General features: G+C 35.5%; 1 protein-coding gene across 3 annotated transcripts in view; it reads left to right on the plus strand.

Moving 5' to 3' along the window:
• LOC150103873 (rab-like protein 6) overlaps positions 1 to 20,936 on the plus strand; it is a 330,329-nt gene that overhangs the window by 94,625 nt on the left and 214,768 nt on the right. For all 3 annotated transcript variants that reach the window (XM_090396585.1, XM_090396584.1, XM_090396583.1), the window contains exon 6: positions 1,689 to 1,829. In XM_090396585.1, coding sequence (XP_090252711.1) covers positions 1,689 to 1,829 — 141 coding nt within the window. The remainder of the gene's footprint in view (positions 1 to 1,688; positions 1,830 to 20,936) is intronic.

Below are 20,936 nucleotides of genomic sequence, written 5' to 3' on the forward strand. Positions count from 1 at the left end.
GCCCATCTACTAATTTGTTTTTAGGGAAATACCTTCTCCTCACATCAGGTATAGAAAAACCACTTAGAGAATCTTGTAGTTTATGAACAAGAATATAGTTTTCCTCTTGCCACCCCATGCATATGCATAAACATTTTCTTGCAGATTTATTATTGTCATTCCTACATATAGATTATAAGAAACTATAATTGATCTATTGTGAATTTGCCTTCATTCTTCCCTTTTCCATTCCTTTCAGTTTTTTTTCTTAGATAAGATGATTCTGCTACATAATAATTCATCTTTTACATTGGGTTTTTTTTTTTTTGTTAAAATCAAAAATTTTATCCTGAGCATCAGGTTTGCACTTTTATAAACATTTTATTCTGCAGCACTGATAGATTGGCCTAAACGTTTGCTTGAAATTAACAGACCTTTTTCTGTTTATGTAGTGCAAACCTTGCTCTTTTTTCTTCTTGCTTTCTAATCCCTTCCTGCCATTTTCTTTTAAGGGCTGATTGAATCACTACTTGCAAAATCACATTGTTGAAATTCAGATTTTTGAGCATGTCAACACATACTCAAAAATTTTGTAATCAGTCATCTGATTACAAAACTGATGACAGCTGTGGTGGCTCTGTTACATCATCCAGTTTGGTGACATTTTCTTGCAAATATACATGTTTTTGTTGATTTCCTGTAAGTAGTTTAATTCTTTTCATGCTACTGATTTCAACTTCCATGCCAGTCTGCAATAGTCATCATATTCTTCAAAATCATGCAGAGCTTGTAAATTACCTTGTTTAGAGCTATTTTCAAGCCATTAAAATTAATGGTGTAGTAGTTTTGTAGCAAAATTTTCACTCCATGATTCTCTGAAGTATTGTGGTTCTGTTTTACTGGCATCATATTTTTGGCACTGGACATTGCTGACTGCAGTGGCAGGAGCATCATCTTCATTTTTCATGGCTCACATCCTTGTGCAGGTGACTAATACTTTCGTTTTCCTTTAACATGTTTTTATTATTATTATTATTATTATTTGACCTGAGCATATATGTTCCTTTAGGAACACTTAATATGTAACAAATGTCATGTGCATCAGTGAAGAAATTCGTGTGAGGAAGCCTTTCTTGCACTTCATACTAATCTACATTTTTAATTTTCACACCACAATATAACAAATAAAATTCCCTTCTCGACGACACAAAAAATAGAAATAATGTCTCTTCAAGGGTTGCCAACTTTTAATTTTGAAAATGCTGGGAAAACTGAATAAATCCCCCCCCCCCCCAATCATTGTATCGGAATAAGTCTCTCAGATGACAAAAATAGATATGTCAACATATCAGATTTCACCATCTTCCAGTTTAATGCAATGTAACAATACTTCACAGTGGCACTGCTGAGTATTGACATATGTTCTACCATCTTCATCGATACCACTTCAACTTTCATGAATATTAGTGCAAACATACCAAGTTTTGCTATCTTATAGATCTTGAGAGTAACAAGAACCTACAGAGAACTCAGTTTTTTTAAAAAAAGAAACATATTAAGCTCTGCCATTTTATACAGAATCAGCCTGAAAAGTTATGGCATGCCATTTTCTTGTTGTTTGAATAGCAAGCATAAAATTTCATTTTGCATGTTTCTGGGAATATTTTGTATAAGTATATAATTAAGAATTTTGGATATTTTCTTTTCAGGACATTTGCATATATTCAAAGAGAACTTCCTTGTGTTCCTTCTCATATCCCAGTGCTGGTTTTGGCTAATCATAGAGATATGGGACATCATCGTACAGTGACTGAAGATCAAATTCACTTTTTTATAGAAAATCTGGAAAGGTTTGTTTTTTAGAGGAAATTCGTCACTAGATTTTTTTTTTTCTTTTCATTATTACAGTGAAATCTGTTTAATACTAGTTAAAGGGACCAAAAGGTTCACATTTTTAAATAATAAGTTTTTTCAGAAATGTCTAAATTGAACACTTTCCTTGCTATTTTTGACACATTTATCAATACAGTGATAAGAATAACAAACATGATAGGCTTAAGTGCCAGAAGAACAAAATAAATAATTTATTGAGTTACTAATATTTTTCTGGATTTCAAACTAGCATCTTCAGAGCACAAATTACAGCTGGTAAGACATACAGCACTCAGTTGTAAAAACAGTTCAAATTGTAACTTGAAAGAACTAATGTCCTATCAAGGTGCTCTTATAGAGAGTACCTTCCTAGCTAGGACATTGATTTAACCCACTGTGACTAATAATGGATCAAACAGAAATATAAGAAAATGAATATTCTTCAGAAAGACTCCTCTACTTATGGTTATAGATCAGGAACCCATCTCAAGGGGAGCAAGGTGAATAAATCATTTATAAAAATTATTTTGTCCCAAGGAAATTATCATATAACTAAAAGCCTTGTCATATTGAATCTACTCGGATTCACAACCCCTATACTCCCTTCCCCTCTTCATCCTGTAGTTGATAGCATACAGCTCCTAGAAATTTTTCAGCTAGCAAAATCACTTCCTCCCCTCATATAGGGGAGGAGGAAGTAATTTTGTTTTGTTAAAAATTGTTCGCTCTAAAACCTTGAAAAAAAAAATCCTGATCGGAAAAAAATTTCAGACATGATCAATTTTGTATCTAAGTAATCTTAAGTATTTAGTATTACTTCAAAAACATCCATGGAGACCGTTATCTAACGTTCATGGACTCCACGGATGTTAGACAACGAAGACCCATTGTGGGAGATTAAACACTCAGATCACAATAACTATCATACCTTGCCTTGAATACATTCAGTGTTGGAGCACTCACTACACACTCTGGCAATGCATTCCATTCATTACCCACCTCCCAAACAAAAATTCTCCTTTTCACCTCTTTATTCGTGACTTGAGTATAATTTGCAAGGATGATCTCTCACTTCACCCATTATCCTATGCAATTAATTCTCCTATATCTATTTGATCACATCACCAGCCTTCCTCTTATTTGCCAAGCTCTGAAGACCATATTCCTTCAATCTGTCCACATACTAAATATTTTAGTCTTGAGGCAGTTATTCACCTCTTCACTCTCTCTCTGTTTGCTTATCACCAGTATATCCAAGTAACCAGATCCATGCAACAGAAATTCAATCGAGTCCTAATTAGTGCCTTATACAGTGGAACTATCACCTCCTTATCCTTAGCCTTCTTTTCATTATCATTATAATATAGGTATCTCCATGGAGTCAGAAGACTCATTAGCCATTATTCACACAGTACTATCATACCTCTTCTTAAACTCATTCACTGACACTTATAACACCCTCTTATACAACTTCCATAGGTGATCCCTTGTTCTGTCCCTTTCTGCCATGTACTGAAAGTCTTCAATGTTAATCCTATAAAACCCCTTTAATAACTTGCATGCTTCTAATGTCTTCTCCTTTTCACCTATCAGCTAGTTTTTTAAGCCTGCAGACATTCAGTCTGTTATCATAAGGGGAATTTTGTAGACCACCGCAATCTTGGTCACTCATTTCTGAATCCTCTCCACTGCTCCTTCATCCCCATGAAATCTGGATGACCAGATCTGTGTGCATTAGTAAAGATGTGACATTATTAAAGCCTTATAAAGAGGAACAAAATCCCTGTTTGTTAGTGTATTCTTCAACTGCCACCTAATGTAATGTGCTGTTTTTTGGCTACCTTTGCAATATGCCCTCTAAACATCAACTCCCTGTCCACAATACCTGCCCTCCTCCCAAGTCCCTGACTCATCAATTACCTGCAGTTTAGTTCCATAAATATAGTATACAGCTTGCGATCTCTTCTTTCCCAAAATGTAACACCTTACACATAGCACATTAAAGGAGGTGATGTAGAGATCATGCATGATCTCTACATCACCTTCATTTACTGTCACTCTTTCCAAGTTTGCATAATCAGTAAACAACTGAATATTTCCCCATCAAATCATTTCCTATATCATTAATGTACCAATTAAATATCAGAGAATCATGTACTGAGCCCTGCAACACAAGTACTAGTTACATGCCTTCTCTTGGGCTCAGCTCCTCCATAAACCACTCTTTGATATCTGTCTTTTACCTGGCTTCTAATCTAAATCACCAGATTCATATCCATCCCCACTCATGCAACAGAGTATTATGTAGAATCCTGTCATATGCCTTTGCAAATTTCAACAGTTTCACTGAATAGTCATTTCCCTTATCCAACTCCATTGTCACTTTATTATAAAAAGTAAGTAGATTACCTATACTTCACAAAACCCTTTTTCCCCTTATAAAGTATCATTATTGGAGCTTAAATGATTCAACGATGACTTCTAAGGCCGGAACAGGTCATGCTAGGCTTAAATCCTTGATATGCATGATGATGATTATTAGAGCAAATATTTGGTTAACCCATACATTGCAATGCATCACCTGAACTTCAGTTCTCTATCCACGAAGATTCCCAGAGTCCTTGCCTTCTCCACCTCCTGAAGCAAAGTTGTTCCGATATAGTAAACCTCATTCCATCTCTGGCATAACTTGACATTTAGCAACAGTGAAATGACATCCCCTTTCTTCACTCCAAAGCACCATCAACTTGTGCAAATCCTCTCGTAACAACAACACTTTAGAATTTCCTGACATTGCTCTTTCTAATTTTGCATCATCAGCAAACAAATTAATTTCTTCTTTCATACCATGAACTATATCATTCATATACAAATTAAACAACATTGGTCCTGGAACATAACCCTGTGCTATCCCACTTATTGCCTTCTTTTTTGGGGAGACATTTCACTTGCATTCACAACTTGCTTGCACCTATCAGTCACCTATCTCTGTAAACCCAGCTGCCAAATGACTATCCATCCTTATCCTGCTCAATTTCAGTAGTAATCAATCAAATCCGTGAGCAAAATCCAGACAAATTGATAAATCACAGCATAAGCATCTTCTCTGTCCAGTACACTAGTTGTCCTATTATAAAATGTAACCAATCACTAAAGCATGACCCCCCCCCCCTCTCTAAACAAACCCATGCTGCTCTCTCAAAAGATTTACATTCTCATCAATCCAGGTTTGTATTCTGTCTCTAACCAGCCTCACTGATATCTTCATCACTACATTTGATATACACACTGGCCTATAGTTTGACACTACCAACTTGGATTCTCCCTTCTGCAGCGTCACTGTTTTCTCTTTCCAATCTTTTGGATTGTTCCTGTTACCAGACTTCTGTTGAACAATCAAGTGAAGAGCACTGCCCACTCTTTTGAACATTCCCATAGTATACATGGTGATATGGGGATGCTTAAGGGTTAAAGCTGTATAACTGAGAGGAGACCTCCACATAGCCTTTAAAGGAATGTGGAGAACTGACCAGGACTTTTGACCTAATGTCCAATCCTCACCTTCTCGTGGTGCACCCTGTTGGGTATCTACCGGGATACTGAATGAACGAGGATGGGCTGGCAATTTTGGATTTAGCCGACCAAATTGTATTCTTATTGGCTTAAACTAACATAGAAAATGATGGTACAAAATGACAAAATTTCATGTCAGCTGGGGCGTCGCCCAGTTAAACAGGCCCCCGTTGTTTTCGCCAGGGAACCAGTGCACGCAGCGAAAAGTCATCTACTGGAACAAATCTGAAAGCATACCCCAACTCAACATCACCAGAGTTAAAGATCGGTACTATTAACATAAGAATCCTGAATGGCAAAGAAATGGAGTTAGCTGAGGAATTACATAAGTACCAGATCGACATAAGGGGTGACTGAAACAAAAAAGACAAAAACTGGTGAGATCTTTCTGAACAGTAAATACAAAATGTTATATTCAGGAAATGACAATCAAGGAAAAGAAGGAGTAGCCATAGTATTCAACACAAAATACGAGGCTAATCTTCTTGAATGGCAGTCAGTCTCAAGTAGAGTGATGTGGCCAAATATCAGATTTGGGAATTCGACAATGAGACTTATTTGTGCATGGTCTCACAGAAAGTTCTACTAAGGTAGAAGTGGAGGAATTTTTTTAATGCTTTAGAAAAAGCAACTGACACAATGAAAAAGGAAATGTTTGTCCTTGTTGGGGATCTAAATAGCAGAGTAGGAAATGATGTCAGACATACAAAAATATTTTGAGAAAATTTGGATAAAAGAGAAAAGCCAATAATAATGGCAAATAACTGTTGGATTTCTGCTCAGGACATGGACTGGTTATTACTAACACAATGTTCCAACATAAAAATGTGCATAAATTCACATGGAGAGAACAGGCAAGGAATAAGAAAAGTCTCATAGGCTATGTTATTGTTGATAGTGATGTTTTCTCCCTGGTGCAGGACACCAGAGTGTACAGAGGATTTGAAATTGGAAGCGATCACTATTTAGTCTTGAGCAGGATAAAATTGAATTTCGTATTGAAAAGAATAACATGTAAGAAAGTTTAAAAAAAAAAAAGTTTTAACACCAACTCAACATCACCAGAGTTAAAGATCGGTACTATCAACATAAGAAGCCTGAATGACAAAGAAATGGAGCTAGCTGAGGAATTAGATAAGTACCAGATCGACATAATAGGGGTGACTGAAACAAAAAAGACCAAAACTGGTGAGATCTTTCTGAGCAATACATACAAAATGTTATATTCAGGCAATGACAATCAAGGAAAAGAAGGAATAGCCATAGTATTCAACACAAAATACGAGGCTAATCTTCTTGAATGGCAGTCAGTCTCAAGTAGAGTAATGTGAGTAAATATGAGAATGGGGAACTGGACAATGAGACTTATTTGTGCCTATGGTCCCACAGAAGGTTCTACTAAGGTAGAAGTGGAGGAATTTTTTGAGGCTTTAGAAAAAGCAACTGACACAATGAAAAAGGAAAAGTTGGTCCTTGTTGAGGATCTAAATAGCAGAGTAGGAAATGATTGTGAGACATACAAAAATATTTTGGGAAAATTTGGAGAAAAGAGCAAAGCTAATAATAATGGCAAATATCTGTTGGATTTCTGCTCAGGACATGGACTAGTTATTACTAACACCATGTTCCAACATAAAAATATACACAAATTCACATGGAGAGAAGAGGCTAGGAATAAGAAAAGTCTCATTGACTATGTTATTGTTGATAGTGATGTTTTCTCCCTGGTGCAGGACACTAGAGTGTACAGAGGATTTGAAATTGGAAGCGATCACTATTAATCTTGAGCAGGATAAAATTGAATTTCATATTGAAAAGAATAACATGTAAGAAAGTTCTAAAGCTAATAAAAGTTGAGCAGCTCTCAGATGTGAACTGTAGACTAAAATACACAAAGATTATTGAAGAAAAAATGAAAGAGTTTGAGAACAGGAATCAAACCTTGGAGATTCAGTGGCAAACTCTGAAGAAAACATTGATTGATTCTTCCAGAGAGGCATGTGGTGAGGTTGTCTGCAAGGGGAAAAATCAGAACTCCCTGGTGGAAACAGTAAGTTAAAGAGGCAGTGAAGGAAAAGAAGAAAGCATATCAAAAGTTCCTGTCAAATAAGTCAGCTTGTGCTCTTAGAGAATATAGAGACAAATGCAAGAATGCTAAACACTGTGTAAAACTAGCTGAACAAAAGTCATGGGAGGACTGTTGGCAAGAATATAGAAAATAAATATCAAGAAGGTGGCAAAATATTCTGGAGGTTATTGTTGAAGAAGCTTAGGAATGGAGGAAAGAGTGCTGTAAAAGGAGTTAGAGATGATAAAGGTGACGTGAAAACTGGAGAAAAAGATATCCTTGAAGTATGGAGTAATTACTTTGAAAAACTGTTAAATGGCTAAATGAAACAAGCAGTGATGACAGCACAGTGGTAAAAAACACTGACCAGGCATACAGTCAGGAATACATATCCATACTTGAAGTAGAAAAACCCATCAAAGGCTTGAAATGTGGAAAGGCAGCTGGAGTAGACCAGCAATGGTATTCAACCATCAATGCTGAAGTATGGTGGTATAAGGGTCTTACAGTGGCTGCATTGCATAGTTCAGAAAGCCTGGACAGAGGGAAGAATTCCTGATGATTGGAGTAGATCCCTCATAGTACCCATATATAAAAAGGGAAATAAAACTGAATGTGAGAATTACAGAGGTATTTCCCTACTGAGTGTTCCTGGCAAGATCTATGCAAGTATACTTGAGAAATGGTTGAGAAGAAATGTGGAAGAAAAGCTTGGTGAAGAACAAGCTGGATTCAGGCCAAACAGAGGCTGTCAGGATCAGATCTTCACTTTACGACAAATAGTCAAGAAAGCATGGGAATATAACAAAGATCTGTATTTAAGTTTCGTTGATTTGGAAAAGGCATATGACAAGGTGCCAAGAGAGAAGCTATTCAATACGCTGCAGTTATATGGTGTCAATGGGGCGTTATATCAAGCAATACTTAGTCTTTATTTGAGTTGTGAGTCAGCAGTTAGAATTGAAGGAAGTACAGGAAGATGGTTTAATGTTAAATCTGGTGTGAGACAAGGATGTACATTATCCCCTCTGTTATTCATTATCTATATGGATCATATTATGAAGGAAAGTAGTATTAAACATGATATCAAAATTGGAGATGTTAATGTCAGCTCTTTGCTTTATGCAGATGATGTTATACTTCTAAATAAATCCGCTACATGTCTGCAAGATTCTCTGACTAAATTGAATAGCTGTTGTAATAGATATGGTATGAAAGTCAGCAATAAAAAGACAAAGACAATGAAAATAGGCAGAAACATTGAAAATATCAACTACATTGTGAATAGAGAACTTATAGAACAAGTAAAACATTTCAGCTACTTAGGCATGATTTTTATTTTTACTGAAGATGGCAAATTAAATATAGAAATAGACAACAGAATCAGCAAAGCTGGTATGGTGGGAAGTCAATTGAATAAATTCATATGGAATAAGAGAGAAATTAGTCGGAACACTAAATTAGCTGTATACAAGACAGTGTTCAAACCAGTTTTAACTTATGGATCTGAGAGCTGGGTCAGAAGTAAAACACTTGACCAAAGACTAGAGGCCGCAGATATGAGAGTCCTGAGAAAAATTATAGGCGCGAACAGATGGCATCAATGGCAATATCATATTAAAAACGAGGATGTTAGGAAAGAACTTGACATTGTTCGCATCCAGGAACGCGTTAGCAGAGCTAATCTCAGGTGATATGGTCACTTAAACAGAATGACGATCCACTAAAGACCAACCACTTTCTCTAGACCTACTTGGTGTATACCAGGTCCCTTGCAGTTGTAAACTATCTTACTTTGGCCAAACAGGCAGGACAGCGAATATCAGAATTTCTGAACACAAGGACTACATCCGTTTTCACAAGTACAGCCATTCTGGTCTTCCAGACCATGCTCTGGATACACGCTACAGAATACTGTGGAAGAAAGCTACAGTAATACACCGTAGCAAATACAAATTCGAAAGACTATATATGGAATCAGAATCAGCCCTAAGAAACTCCCCAAACCTCAACAAATTTGGTTGTATGCGACTGCTCCAAATTTGGGAGACTTACATCTGCAGACCATCCCAATGGCCAAGAACACCTACTTAGCCCACTAGAGGGTACCATCAGGACTTTTAGAAGAACAATAGCTTCATCTCTTCATTCTCAGTTAGTGTGTTGTATTGCCTATGTGCACATGCCTTGTTTTGTAAGTTCCTTTTGAAGATGGCAACGTGACATTGCCGAAATATCGGAAATATTTATTAAAGTATAATTTAATTTATATTCGTATCTACGTTGTTCAATTCCTTAAGTAATTTAGTAAAGGATATATCATATATATCCTTTACTAAATTACTTAAAGTTAAGCAATGATCTAACATTTGCATTATAATAAATAACAAATGTGAAACTTTTTAATTATTAAATATGTTTTTAGTTATATGAATGAAATATGCAAAAAGTAGAAACAAAAATTATGAAATGTAGTGGAGTGTTCTATTTGAATGCAAACAGTTTGAACTGAAGATGGAATGTAATCATGCTGTCAACCAAATATGTCCCTAAAAGACATGCCAAGTGACACATTTTATTTAAAACTTCCTTTAGATTTTTTATTGCTTGAAAAATTAATTCTAGAAAAGATGTGCACTTATCTGTCAAAATATGCTGACAAAAATGTAAAAGTAAAGAAAAAAGGTAATCAAAAGTAAAAATAAAAGTTCTTTGTATTCTCTAAAGACCTTTTGTATTCCTCTGGGGGGGGGGGGGGGATACATGTACCACACTTTGGGAAACACATCCTAGATCATTCATTATAGGAACATGAAGATAACAAACTCATGAACTTTCTCATCCTAACTCGGTGACCTGTAGAATACAAAAATACAAAGCCCACCGTAAGTTCCTGAATGTCAGCAATTATTTACATTTTTTTAAATGAGCATGCATGAGAATATTCCATTCTATACTGTTTTTTTTCTTTCAAGATTACTTTAGCAGTCTTAAGTCATTACAACTTTAGTGAAAGTCTGTTGCAGTTCCAAAATCTAATTTTGCTCATTTCTAAAATTTTGTGAGATGTTTTCTTTATTGTTCTGTTTTAATGATTCTCACTAAATGTTACAATAACATTTTTTCCCCTATCTGCTTATAAGGATTTTTCATTGCATATGACTTCATGCTTTCAATTTCACACTTTCTGAATGTGCCTGTAAGTTCTGAATTATTTTGAGTTGCAGAAACACATTTTAGTATTAGCAAAGAGGTTGTTGCATTCAGTTGGGAGAGAAGAAAGTTTACATAATAATTTAAAAAAACACGAGCTACCAACATATTCATGTTGGTAGCTGATGAAACCAGATGTATGGTTTGATGAAACCAGACATAGGCTTCTTCCAAAAGCAGTGAACAATTTCTTTTCCCACATCATAATTTATCATGAATTCATTTTTATTAATAAATCTATAATTGTTCTGTATATTTCACAACTTAAAGTTCCATTAATATTTTTATTTTCTTATTTGAGGAAATAAATGCAGTATTTGTGCTGATTTTATGCCATATTGTTTTTATAAATAAATGTTCTCTATAAAATATAATGACAATTTTATTATATTAAAATGGAGAATATTATGGATCTAACCATATTTTATAGCACATGTAGAAAGAAATTTAAGGTATTGAAAATATACCAGAGAAGCTCTCTGGGTCAGATGCTTAAGATTATGTTCTCATAAGCTAACATAACCTTCAGTATCTGAGTTGCTTTGGTCAGTTATTGATCACTACCAAAATAAAAAAAAAGAAAAAAAAAAAAGAAAAATCAGTTTCAAATGAATTATACACTGTTCCTTCTCATCATAGACCATAAGGAAACCTTAAAAAACAATCCTGTGTTAAATATATCATATCAGTCCTGTGTCAAAAAGTAAGATTCATCATACGTGAACTCTTGGTAGATGTATAATCAAATATTAAAGTATACGTTATAAAGATTTCAATATGGAATAAATCAGTACTATAATGGAGTATATTATAGATCTATTTGTATTTTATAACCAAATGTAGAAAATGCTTAAACATTTTGAAAAATTAGCAGACAGTTTAAGAAAGTTGTTTTCATAAACTCTGACGAATTTTTCTATATTTGGCTATATAATATGAATGGATCCATAATATCTTCCTTTCCATATCTTACTCATGCCAAATTGAAGCATCTCAGCTCTACTTTTAATATTTGACAGTTTTATTATATTTATAGAAAAACAAATTTTATTTTTTCTTTTTATCAAAGAACAGCCTAGAAGTTTTCATTTTAGTGATGTAAAATGATCCTTAATAAACAGGAATATTAAAATTAAATTAAAAATTAAATATTAAATATTAAGATAAAAACAAGATTAAATACATAGTGGGGTATTTCTTTCTTTTAAGGTAGTACGGTGATCAGCATTCATATTTATGAATTTAGGGACACAAAACACACGTGTTGAAATGATTATTTTACTAATTATTAATAAAATAATACTTCATGTTTCGACCCCTGTATTGAGGTCATCATCAGAAGGATGCATGTGTTTAGGAAACTAGGCTGCATGCTCTTGCACTCTATACCGGTAAATTAAATCTATGCTGTTAATTAATATTTTTCTTAGCCTGACCTCTAGCAATAATTAAATAAAATAAAATAAAATAAAAATTGAAAAAAAATAATAAATAAATTAAAAAAATTAATAATTAATAAATAAAAAAAATTACAATAAACTCTGCTAAAGTCCTCATGTACTAAGATTCTTCTGGATTTGTACAGTTCAGATTGTTATACTGTGATTTTCTTCAGGAATTGTACAGTTCAAGTTGCTATTGAATGTTAATGAAAAAAAAAAAAAAACTTCACCAAAACGGAAAAACTGGCCTTTAAATCCCTAAAAAAAAAAATAAAAAATAACCAGGACATTATTACCACAAAAGCAGATAAAGGGAATGCTACTGTCGTTTTAGACCGGGAAACTTACATAGAGAAAATGAACCATTTGGTATTGGACCACACCACCTACCAAATGGTAAACTGCAACCCCACAAAATGTATCAAAAAGAAAACAACTGAATTAATTAAATCTGTTAGCATATGGCCAGAAGAAAAAACAAAAAAAACTAATACCTCATTATGCCCGTGTGCCCAGAATTTATGGCCTGCCAAAAATACACAAAGCAGACACACCACTATGTCTGATTGTTGAAGGAATTGACAGCCCAAATTACCACTTAGCCAAAAATTTGGCAGCCACACTCAAGGAATTGGTAGGTCAGTTCCCTTCCTACATAAAAAATGCACAACATTTCATAAACAAAATTAAAAACATTACACTTGGCGACCAAGATTTATTAGTGAGCTTTGACATAACTTCCATTTTCACCAATGTCCCGATCAATGATACTATCTTGCTCCTACAAAACATATTTCCACACAACATCATGGCCCTCTTTGTCCACATACTCTGCTCCGGATATTTTGTGTGGCAAAACAATTTTTACCTTCAAAAAGAGGGTACAGCCAAGGGCTCACCACTTTCCCCCCAATTGCTAACTTTTATATGGAAGACTTTGAGCAACGAGCTCTAGAGTCAGCGTTCCTAAGCCCAAAATTTGGCTCAGATACGTCGACGATATTTTTGTCATTTGGCCCCACAGCTGCAAAGCACTAAATACATTCCTTAGCCACCTGAACAAACAACAATAACGATCCAATTCACCATTGAAATAGAAAAAAATAACTCTTCCCTCAGGCTGTCTCTCCTTCTCAGTCTACTGCAAACCTACACACACACACAGGCCAGTACATACACAAAAATTCTTATCACCAATCAACACAAAAACTAGGTGTCATAAACACCCATAAACACAGAGCTCAAACTATTTGTTCAAATGAACAAGCTCTAAACCAGGAATACAAGATAATCAACCATACATTTATAAAAAAATGGATGCAGTAAAAAAAACTATTCACAAGATCCTCTACAGAGATACTAGTAAAAATAAAAAAGATTTCAAGAATGCTATTGCCATATCTTATGTTAGAGGCTTTTCGGAAAAAATAAACAGAACACTACACAAATACATCAAAACCACCTTTAAACCCCTGAAAAAATTAAGACTCCTACATTTATAAAAATGTAGGTGTTCTTCCAAAGATCCTCTTCTATACCTACCCAAAGGTTTACAAAATACAATACACATGTCACCTACCATACAGAGGGGAAACAGGGTGAACCATCCCAATTAGGAAGGACGAACACAAACGACATATAAATACCATATAATAAATACCTCCATTTTGGAAAAACCAGCCTTTCTGACCACACACTCCAAACATACCACAGAGTTGATTGGAACAATACCAAATCCCTACACCACACCAAAACCTGGTTCGAGAGGAAATTTAAAGAATCATGTGAACTGCTCGAACATAACCCAAATCCGAACAAAAATGATGGCCTAACCATTCCAAGAATGTGGAGGATCCATTTACAACCTTTATAGCAACCAGAACAAGGCCGAAGAAAAATCCCACTACAAGAAGACTTGGTGAAGTGTTTTTTTTTTCCTGCTTAATATTCAATAGCAACTTGAACTGTACAATTCCTGAAGAAAATCATAGTATAACAATCTGAACTGTACAAATCCAGAAGAATAGTACATGAACTTTAGCAGAGTTGATTGTGGTTTTTTATTTATTTTATTTATTAATTATTAATTATTAATTTTATCTATTTATTATTTATTTTATTTAATTATCGCTAGAGATCAGGCTAAGAAAAAGTTTAATTATCAGCATAGATTTAATTTACCGGTATAGAGTGCAAGAGCATGTAGCTTAGTCCCCTATACACGTGTATCCTGATGATGATGACCTCAATACAGCGGTCGAAACGTCAAGTGTTATTTTATTAATAATTAGTAAAATAATCATTTCAGCATGTGTGTTTTGTGTCCCTAAATTCATAAATATGAATAGTGGGGTGTTGTTACAGACCTGGTGAATCAGTTGCTAAGCGATGAAGGAACGTCGCCAAATAAAGACGATGGATGCGAAAAGAGTAACCATATTGGGGGACTTGAATTAACCAAACATTGATTGGGTGGCAGTAAAATCTCATGAGAAGAAAGAAACTGAATTTATTGAGCTGTTGTGAGACAACTTCTTCAAGCAGAATGTGACAGAAGTAGAGGTAAAAGAGTGTTAGATATGATTATAGTGTCAAAGGGCATTTCAGTGTTTAACTGAAATGTCCTCTGACACTATAATCAAAGATGGGAAGTGGCTAAGTTTATGGATTTTATATTCAGAAAAGGTTACATGCTGAACTACAAAGCAGGAAATTATGACTAACTGAGGAGTATACTGAGTTCAGTACAGTGGTATCGATTGCTGGATTGAAGAAATATTGACAGTGCATGGGAAGCATTTAAAATTCTGATATTGCATGGGATGCAATATCAGAATGTGTCCCAAGAGTTCTAAGAATAAATAGGATAGGAGTCATATGGATGTGTGATTAATCATCATATCAAGCAAGAGATTTGTAAGAAAAGGATGATGTGGAAGGAATACCATGTGCATAAGAACCATGTGCGTGGATCCTGCAGTCCATGCCCTGATGTCTGTTATGAAAATTATAAGCAGCAGGCCAGAAGAGTCACAACTGTTGTATAGAAAGCTAAATCTGAATAGGAAAAGAAACTGGCTCAGCAAGTTAAAGCTAAAGCCAAAGAATTCTATCGATATGCTGAAGTAAAAGAAAGAATGAATATGAAAGCATAACTTTGCTTGAATGTAGATGGTGTGAGGGTGACAGATGCAGAAGAGGTTTGTTCAGCTAACCATGTGCATAAATTTTGCTGAATGCTATCAACCTTGTGTATGTAACATTGAGTTCACTTCTACCACTTCATTGGATGAAGAAACTCAAGTGTATGAAGAGGAAGTTACTAGAGCTGCCACACAAACTGAATAAGAATTCAGCAATGGGCACTGATGGGGTATCAACACTGATGCTAAAAGAGTGTTCAGATAAACTAGCTATTCTGTTCACCAGATTATGTAATCTGAGTGTCAGAACTGGGAAGATTCTATAAAATTGGAAAGAATGTATGATAATCTCTTGAATTTTGCTGAACCTTTTGACAGAATACAGCATGGAAGACTATGCATAAAATGCCCATGCATCAATTATGCATAATTGCATAAATTGGAGAATATGGGTTTGGATTATAAAATATTAGTGTGGTTAAGAGGATATCTGACTAACAGATATCAAAAAGTGGTATATGGGGGATGTAAGTCTGCAAGATTTAAGGTAACAAGTGGTGTACCACAGGGATCAATCCTTGGTCCACTGTTATTCAATCTGTACATTAATGACATTGGAAAGGATGTGACAAGCGATATACAGCTATTTGCTGATGAAACAATGCTAGTAGGGTAATCAGGAATGCTGCTGATATGCAGTACTTGCAGAATGATTTGAATAGGCTGAAATTGTGGGCATGGGAAAATGAATATCAGTTCAGTGTCAGTAAAAGTAAAGTCATTCACTTTGGCATGATTAGAGATTCAATGTTTTATTATATTGGTGAGATTATGCTAGAAGGAACTGATCAGGTTAGGGATCTTTGGATGTTAGTAGATAGGAAGTTGAAGTTCATGGGCCATATAGCAAAGATTACAAATACAACTCAAAAGATAATTGCAATACTGAAACGAACTTTTACATGTAAAGATAAGGATGTCATTTTGCCTCTTTACATGACATAAACATTGATAAGACATCACTTAGACTATTGTGTGCAGGTCTGGTCTCCTGGTTTCTGTTGTGATACTGATACAGTGGAGAGAGTGCAAAGGAGAGTGTTAAAAATGATATCAGGATTGTGGAAGAATAAGAGATTGAGAATTTGTATACTGCAGACACTAGCAAACAGGAGAAAGAGGAGTGATACTGAGACTTACAAATTTCTGAAAGGGTCATGTAGGATTTCAGTTGATGGAATTTTTCATTTTATGGAGGGTGGGGAAAGGACAAGAGCATTCTTGGAAGCTGATGTTGGATATTGTGTGTGCATGCAGTGTGAATGAATTCAAGAAAAAGTATGATAGCTGTTGTGTGTGTGTGTGTGTGTTGTAGTATGTGGCCTCCTTGAATGACTCCTTGGAGGTCTCCTCTTAATCTTTTTCTCTTTTACCTTTACGGTGTTGATGGTTTCTATTCCTTATAACTGCAACTGTTATATGAGGATAAGGTGGTTGGCCTTATCCCTCCTGGATCCTATGTCTGTAGAAGCATTGAATTCTCTAGGCCAGTTTGCCTGCTTGTGAGATTTAAAACCCTAGATAAACTGATGAGAAAAACCCTGCAGTCCACACCCAAGACTGGTTAAGTCTGAGAAGGATCCTAAGCTCCTCACGTCAGCGATGGCAATCAAACTTAGGACACTCCTTTCCCAGGCATATGATTGCAAAGTGCATAGCCACTCAGCTAACTGCACCTCTCTTAATAATAATAATAATAGAGGTTATTAAAGATCAATGCTTATTTTATAACTGAACACACACACACATGCACCCACACACGCTGCTTGAAAAGATTCAGTGGAAACCATGGTGTGAGGAACAATCAGCTATGGCACTGACCTTTACAAGATGTAGGACCTTCTTTTGTTGCAGAATGATTGTGAGATTGACTGCAGCAGTCTTATGGGCATACTTTCATACTTAGCAGACATACTTTCTGCAGAAGTGTATGATAGCAATCAATGGGAATCTTGGACCATTCTTCCTGTAGACATGCATTGAGGTCCTGGAGTTTTGTAAGGCAGAAGTCCCTTTCAGCTCCAGTTCCCACAGATGTTTAATAGGGTTAAGAGCAGAGATCTGTAGAGGCCAGCTAATTATAGTCATGTTACATGTCCACAAACCATGCAGTTGCAGCAGCAGCAGCAGCCTTATGACATGGTGCATTGTCACGAACTATACGATGGACATTTCCACAGAAACACCGCAAAGTAAGAAGCGTTGCTTTGTCCAGAATGTTCTGATACCTCTCAGAGTTGTGTTTGTGGCACCACAAACAGAGGTCCTAGGCTATACCAGGAAAATCAGGACCATACCATCACACTGCCATCCCCAAATTTTATAGTTGGGGTTACTAACTCTGTTGAGAGATGTTCACAAAACATCTGCCACACCTTTCTGTCTGCACAGAAGGTGTTGCATGATTCATCACTCTATAACACAGCTTTTCAAGCTTATGAGGGCTGTTTGATAAGTCCGTGCAAAGTCAAAGAGATGGTGGCATCAGTATATATTGAGGTTATTTTTAGTTGCTTGCAACTGTCGGAAGATCACATACTAAGTTTCAGTCAGATAGATCTATTACTCTGTGTTTGGTGTTCATTTGAATCGATCAAGTACCGTGATTTGTGAAAAATGGATGAGAAAGAATTTCGTGTAGTGATTAAACATTACTTTTTGAAAGGCAAAATGGCTCAAGAAACCAAAGCTAAGCTTGATAAACATTATGATGAGTCTGCACCTTCTAATCGAAGGTGCAGACTCACCATAATGTTTATAAGTGGTTTAGTAACTTTTGAAGTGGCTATATGAGCACAAGTGATGCTGAACGTTCTGGACCCCCTGTTGAGGTCACTACTCAAAAATTATTGAAAAAATTCATGATACGGTGATAGAAGAGTGAAGGTGTGTGAAATTGCAAAGGCTGTGGGCATCTCAAATGGCTGCGTACATAATATTTTACATGAACATTTACCTGTGAGAAAATTGTTTGCAAGATGGCTGCCGCATTTGGTCACACTGGATGAAAAGCGGCAACGTGTGAACTGTTGCAAGGACAGCTTGAAGCTGTTTCAACGGAATCCAGAGAAATTTTTGCATCATTTCGTAACAGTGGACGAAACATGGATTCATCACTACCAGCCTGAAACCAAGGAACAATCAAAACAAGGTTGCAAGCAGGAATCTGCACCAAAGAAAGCAAAAACCATCCCTTCAGCAGGAAAGGTTATGGCCACCATCTTCTGGGATGCTCGTGGCATAATCTTCATAGACTTCTTGGAAAAGGGCAAAACAATTACTGGAGTGTATTATGCGTCTTTGCTGGATCGTTTAAATCATAGGTGGCCAACAGCAGCCTTGCGTGGCGCATGCAGCCCGCAGCAGGATAAAAACTGTATTAATTTATGTATTATCAATTTAGCTATTAGTTTTGACCGGAGATTTTCTGATTGATATACTAATTATATTCATTATTTCTGATGATGGAAACAATTTATATTATCAACACTGAATAAAAATTGCTTTAAAAAGATTACTCAATTTATAAAATCTACTGCTTCTCTATGCGAGTTGTAGTATAGGGAGTGGGTAGATTTTTATGCACTCCAGAAACGCATCTTTGAAAGTCACTTGCTCTGCTCTGGTTACAGTGATCAGTTTCAGAGACTCAATTTCACAGTTAACAGTTTTACTGTTGCAGTTTGTGTCCCCTGGTCAGTTACTTCAGCCGTTGTGTACTATGGGTAAGAAACGTAAGATCTGTGAAGAAAACAGGTCATTTCAGGAGAAATGGGAAAATGAATTTCTATTTATAAATGATATGACCACCTTCAGGATTTGTTATGAATATCGTCATCATCGTTGAAAATCGACTTTGATGAACTTGTTGCCGCACATGAACGCCCACAGTGTTCTCATTAAGTTGTGTTACATATAAAAAAAAATCAGAAATATGTAATTAAATTTAATTTAACAACTTATATTTAAATCAAGTATTTTATATTGTTCTCCCAGTAGTAAAATGATTTAACAAATATAGTAATTCAATACATATAACTATTGCCTTGAAAAAAATGCAGAGTTTATTTTTATTTAAGTTCTGTCTAAAAGTGTGCGGCCCATGACACTACCACTCATCATATATTGGCCCTCGTATAGAATGTAGTTGGCCACGCCTGGTTTAAATAATGAAATAAAGGAAAAACAACTGCACTTGGCGAAAAAGATTATTTTTCACCACAACAATGCACCTGCTCACTCTTTTGCAATTGTGACTTCAAAATTGTTAGATTTATGCTACCAAGTTCTTTTGCATTCCCCCTACTTTCCAGATTTGGATCCTTCGAACTACTATCTGTTTCCAAACATGAAAAAATGGCTGACAGGAAAGAGATTTTCATCAAACGAATGAGGTGATTGCCGAAACAACTGCCTATTTTGAAGAGTTAGACAAATCATACTATATGGACCAGATCAAAAAAACTCGAACATCGTTGGACTAAGTGTATAGACCTCAAAGGAGACTATGTTGAAAAATAAAAAATGTTTGTCCCAAAAAAATTGTTTTCTTCATTTTTGCATGGACTTATTGAACAACCCTCGTACATTTTCTACTGTATGCATTCTTTGCACCAGTGAAGATGATACTGCATACTGGTTTGGATAATGTGGGGGTAGCATATTGTGGTTCTACCATGGAAACCCTTGTTTTTAGCCTTAGTTCTGAATACTTTTATGCAGATTTGTGTTCCAGTCGATGCCCAGAACTTCTCATTCAGTGTAGCTGACGAATGATGGTTTTTGCATATTATCATTTGTAGCACACTACTGTCATGTTCAGTGTGGTGGGTCATCCACTATGGGTAGTAATTGATAACTTGCAAACCAAGAATATAATTTCTTTGCATCTTTAATTTATAGTATAACCAAGTGGAAAACCTTCCGACATTTGTCTCTAATCCAGAGTATTTCAGTAATAAGGTGTGATATCTTTTGGCTACTCGTATATGGAAATATGACTTCTGCGTTACTTCAACCTCTGTATCACTTCTGGGTCTGGCTCTCACTGATGACATCTCAGATTTCAGCAACATAACTACTTTGGTTTTCTTCTGTTTGTTTTTCACTTGGATTTTATTTTACTGGTGCTAGTGGTGGTTTCATCCCCACTAGTATTGTTTTTTTTTAAAGTAAATATTAAGATTACTGGTAATACAGTTAATATCTCCATTACAGGATTACTTTTGGTGGTATCACAGCTGCCATTTTATAGTAGCTCAATAGAGCATTTGCTGGTGGTGTAGAATTATTTCTATATCACAGGATTATTTAATTCTCATTCCTTTCTTTTAGTGTTACATGGCGATCAGCATTCATTTTAGAAATTATGGACTTTACAACCGTGTTATAAAAAACTTTTAATATCCTGATGTTTTTTCCATTTTCATATCAAGATCATGCTCCAGATGATGATCTTGATATGAAGATCGAAATGTCGGGATATTAAGAGTTTTTTATAACACGGTTATAAAGTCCATAATTTCTAAAATGGTTTTAATTCTCAGTCTTATGACTTGAAAGTTTTTTTCTCTCTCTCTCTCTCAC

The sequence above is a fragment of the Typopeltis vanoorti genome, chromosome 8, assembly GCF_054136105.1.
Source record: "Typopeltis vanoorti isolate ZY-2024b chromosome 8, IOZ_Tvanoo_1.0, whole genome shotgun sequence".
Classification (NCBI taxonomy): Eukaryota; Metazoa; Arthropoda; class Arachnida; order Uropygi; family Thelyphonidae; genus Typopeltis; species Typopeltis vanoorti.